Genomic DNA, 4,299 nt, shown 5'->3' with positions numbered 1-4,299 from the left:
TTTTTTTTTTTTTTTTTTTGAGATGGAATCTCGCTCTGTTGCCCATGCTGGAGTGCGGTGGCGCCATCTCAGCTCACTGCAGTCTCCGTTTCCTGGGTTCAAGTGATTCTCCTGCCTCGGCCTCTTGAGTAGCTGGGATTACAGGCGCCTACCACCTCGCCCAGCTCATTTTTATATTTTTTAGTAGAGACGAGGTTTCATCATGTTGGTCAGGCTGGTCTTGAACTCCTGACCTCGTGATCCACCCGCCTCGGCCTCCCAAAGTGCTGGGATTACAGGCACAAGCCACCGCGCCCGGCTGACAGTAAATACTTTTAATAGACCACCAGCATCTTGAAAATATGGACCATGCATTCCTTATTCAACTTTATATCCCAGAATCAGCATTGTGTATGTAAGAGGTACTCCATGTTTGCTGAATGGATGATTAAACAAGCAAATCAATTCTTTCAATGCTTACTGAACAACTACTATTTGCCAACAGCTATGCTAAGTGATATGGAGAATATAAAGACAGTAAGTCACAGTTTCAGTTCTGCCACAGAAAAATCTATTCACAGCCCCTATCATACTAGACACTAAGTATTAACTATTATTGTTATTGGTAATAACAGAATGTAACTATAAGTTGATAATTATTGAAGCTGAGTAATGAATACATGAGGATCCATGATACCATGCTCTCTACTTTTACATAAGTCTAGAAATTTCAATAATAAAAGCTTAAAAGAATGCAGACACTGTCAGTATACCTATGACTCTAAGTTTCTTTTTGCACACTAGTAATACTGTGTCATCATTCATATGAGGGGATTACAGTGTGGGCCCACTATCCTAAAGGAGATGTGCTCAGTGTTATTTTGCCAATTATGTAGTCATGCTAGGACTGACACTCCCAAACTCATCCCTGGAAGCCCTTGTGATAGAAACCCAAGTTTCTAGGAAGGTAGACAGGATCAGGGATACGATATGCAGAATTGATGCAAAAACTGACCAAAAGAAGTCTTAAGTCGTAACTCTTACTCATATAAATTTTTGAGAAAGAAAACAAAATCTAAAAGGAAACTACTTTCTAGATGACACAGTGATTCCATGCCAATATGTGTACACTTCATCACTTAAAGTGGACAGCCAGTGCCAAGAAACATTGTCCCCTTCTAATGTATAAACAAATGTCTTCTTTCATGACATTAAGGATGCCATAGTCAAGGTACAGGAAACAACTTACCTAAGAATAAACATAAACTGTAAGAAAATATTCATCCCTTCTAGGAATCAAAGAAATGCAAATTCAATGCAACTGTGAAATACAGTTTCATATTCATTATGGTAGCAAAGTTTTATTTAAATATCATCACCACTACATGCAAAACTGTGGTGAAACCGGCATATTTTGCTATTATCAATTGGTATCATCCTTTTACAAAGCAATTTGGCAAAAGCCATACAGATATTCACATCTTTTGACTCAAATATTTTCCTTCAAGGAACCTAAAATAAGAAAGTAATTCATCCAAATGCAAAAAGATAAATAAACAAAGATGTTTAATAGAGTTATTTCTAATACAAAACATTTAATAATCAACAAATTTAAATAAAGATGTATCAGTGAAACAGATACATCTTTTTAATATACTGATTAATTTGATTTTTAAGGTAATATAAAAATGTGGGAAAATGTTTATGTTAAATGAAAATATATTTCTAAATAACATATTGTAATTGCTGCAATATAAAAATGTTTTCAACAGTACAGAAATGTGCAAAAATGACAAGCATTATATTAGCACAGAGTATTACGAATGAGTCTTCATTCTAAAACTTCCATTTACTGTCAGCATTAGATTCTTTTATTTTTTTTGTATGCACTTTGACAACGAAATCTACCACAAAATGGGTAGCATGGTATTTGCAAAATTAGCTTCTGAATATATAAGGGTACGAAAATGGGAATAAATTTGTAACCTAACATTTTATTACACAGTACTTTGGAAACCAAGATTCTGTTTTTCAAATTAGGTAAGAAAAAACATTCCCTATTTTCAACAACTAAGACTGTTCCTAAATAACTTTTGTCCCCAAAAGGATCACCATCTGTGAAGTTAAACACACACATGAATGCACACAGGCACACAATAAGCTTACAGGCCTACACCCCAATCAACAATCACTTAGGGGAACTATGAAGAAAGTAGTGTTCTCCAGTCTCCGGTATGTAAACTGTATCACTCCATAGGACCTCTGGAAACAAGTCTTCCAAGAATTAAAGTAAGGACTAGACAGAGAAGGTCTCTGTGGCAGACATGGCAGTACCTGTGGCTGGAAGAGGTATGCTAATACTCAATCTGTGAGATAGTTGTTAAGCAGCTTTCATCACCAGCTAGAATTTATTTCAATTGAAAGGATGAGGTGGTTCTTCAACTATCTGAAGGAGGCAAAAAACACATGACAGCAGCTGGGCTCAGCAATAAATGCTACATTTACCTTGTTAATTTCAAACTGGCTCACTGGGAAACTGCCATTTAGCACATTTTCTCCAATTTCTATCAGCCTCTTCTGAATGTTTTCCACTATAGTGTCCCGGCTTTGATCAGAAAGAATCTGGCCAATCACAAAGCTGCAAAAAAAAAAAAAAAAACAAGAAACAAAGACAGCAGTTGATTTTTTAATATATTTTACTAGTAAAGGAGAAGAAAGGAAGAGAAATGCCATTAGATTAACATGTGGCCAAGAGCTACAGTAAGAGCTAATATGAGGGTTAATGTCGAAAAGGCAGTTACTATTTGTTTTTTAACACCAACTCTACCAAAAGTTTGCCAGCCTTCTAATGTGGGGTTTGACCCTAAACATACAGATCATTTTTTATGTGGCAGCTAATATTTTATATAAAATGTGAAGAAAAGCATGTGCTCCATTATATTTTTATGCAATTACAAAATTCACAAGCAGTTATATTCTCCTCGTAAGTTAAAATTTTAGAAGACAAATATTTCACTTTCCTCACAAAGCAACAAGACATTATCTCTGATATCAAGATATCGTCTCCACCTGAGAAAGCAACCATGAGCTAGATGAGTAGAAGTATGAAGCCCTTTACATAAATTTTTTTAAAAAAACAAAGATTTCAAACTTTTCTTTCTTCACCTTCATTTTGTTGCTCAGTGTTCTCCCTTACGCTATTCCTTAAAAACTTCATGTTATTCAACCAGACTCAAAGGAAAAAGAAAAAGGAAAGGAGTAAGAAAGCCAATATTTTATCCATTTCTGAGAAAATGCAGAGCGAGAGTTTGACAGCTGCATTATAATTTGTCAGAAAAAGAACCCCGACAAAAACATTTGTATAGCTTTAATTACTAATACATTTCTAACTCAAGAGAAATTTACTTCTATTATGATGTGTCTTTTCTTAGAAAACACAAAGCTGAAGAGAACACTCTAATCCACAGTCTATACAAAGTACTTTCATCTTTGGGTACATTTGGGGGCAATGAAGCATTTCAAACATTTTTACATTTGGTAAAAGGCTCACAGTGACCTATACTCAGATGGTCAACTTCGCCTAATCAAGAGTAGTTTTGCAGAAGCAATAATTGTTCAATCTCCCAACTTGACAGCAAGAGGAAGACTAGAAAACAAGTTTTTAAATGCCAACATTCAGAATATTAAAATTGATGTGAAATTTAGCTTCAAAGAAAAAAATTCTTCTACTTTCAGATTTGGTCAAGGTCACAAATTAAGATGGTACATGAAGCACCTAAAAATTCTTTTTTTTTTTTTTTTGACGGAGTCTTGCTTCTTCACCCAGGCTGGAGTGCAATGGCGTGATCTCAGCTCACTGCAACCTCCACCTTCAAAGTTCAAGCGATTCTCCTGCCTCAGCCTCCACAGTAGCTGGGATTACAGGCATGTGCCACCACGCCTGGCTAATACTTGTATTTTTAGTAGAGACGGGGTTTCCCCATGTTGGCCAGGTTGGTCTCCAACTCCTGACCTCAAGTGATCTGCCAGCCTCGGCCTCCCAAAGTGCTGGGATTATGGGCGTGAGCCACTGCGCCTGGCCTAAAAATTCATTTTGAAATGGGTGCTTTATACATTAATATGACCCTTAAAAAGGCAGGTCTTATTATCACATTCTTCAGTCTCAGGTGCAAAGCTAGGAGGTCAATCATGATATTTACTAATTCTGAGGTACACACAGGATTTGAGAAGGAGCCCTTAACTTGGTATTAGTAAGAATCATTTATATACAAATCATACGGGTGGGAACAAAGTCTCACTCCATGGCCCATTTTGAATCCC

At 36.3% G+C, this 4,299-nt stretch overlaps 1 protein-coding gene across 4 annotated transcripts in view; it reads right to left on the bottom strand.

Moving 5' to 3' along the window:
• The window catches only part of POLA1 (DNA polymerase alpha 1, catalytic subunit), a 306,069-nt gene that overhangs the window by 181,212 nt on the left and 120,558 nt on the right, over window positions 1–4,299 (bottom strand). For all 4 annotated transcript variants that reach the window (XM_032756700.2, XM_032756701.2, XM_032756702.2 and 1 more), the window contains one exon: window positions 2,485–2,617. In XM_032756700.2, the coding sequence (XP_032612591.1) occupies window positions 2,485–2,617 (133 nt within the window). The remainder of the gene's footprint in view (window positions 1–2,484; window positions 2,618–4,299) is intronic.

This window comes from Hylobates moloch, unplaced genomic scaffold, assembly GCF_009828535.3.
Source record: "Hylobates moloch isolate HMO894 unplaced genomic scaffold, HMol_V3 SCAFFOLD_7, whole genome shotgun sequence".
NCBI classification, from domain to species: domain Eukaryota; kingdom Metazoa; phylum Chordata; class Mammalia; order Primates; family Hylobatidae; genus Hylobates; species Hylobates moloch.
The sequence above is the reverse complement of the archived record's forward strand: the minus strand, read 5'-3'. Positions and strand labels throughout refer to the sequence as shown.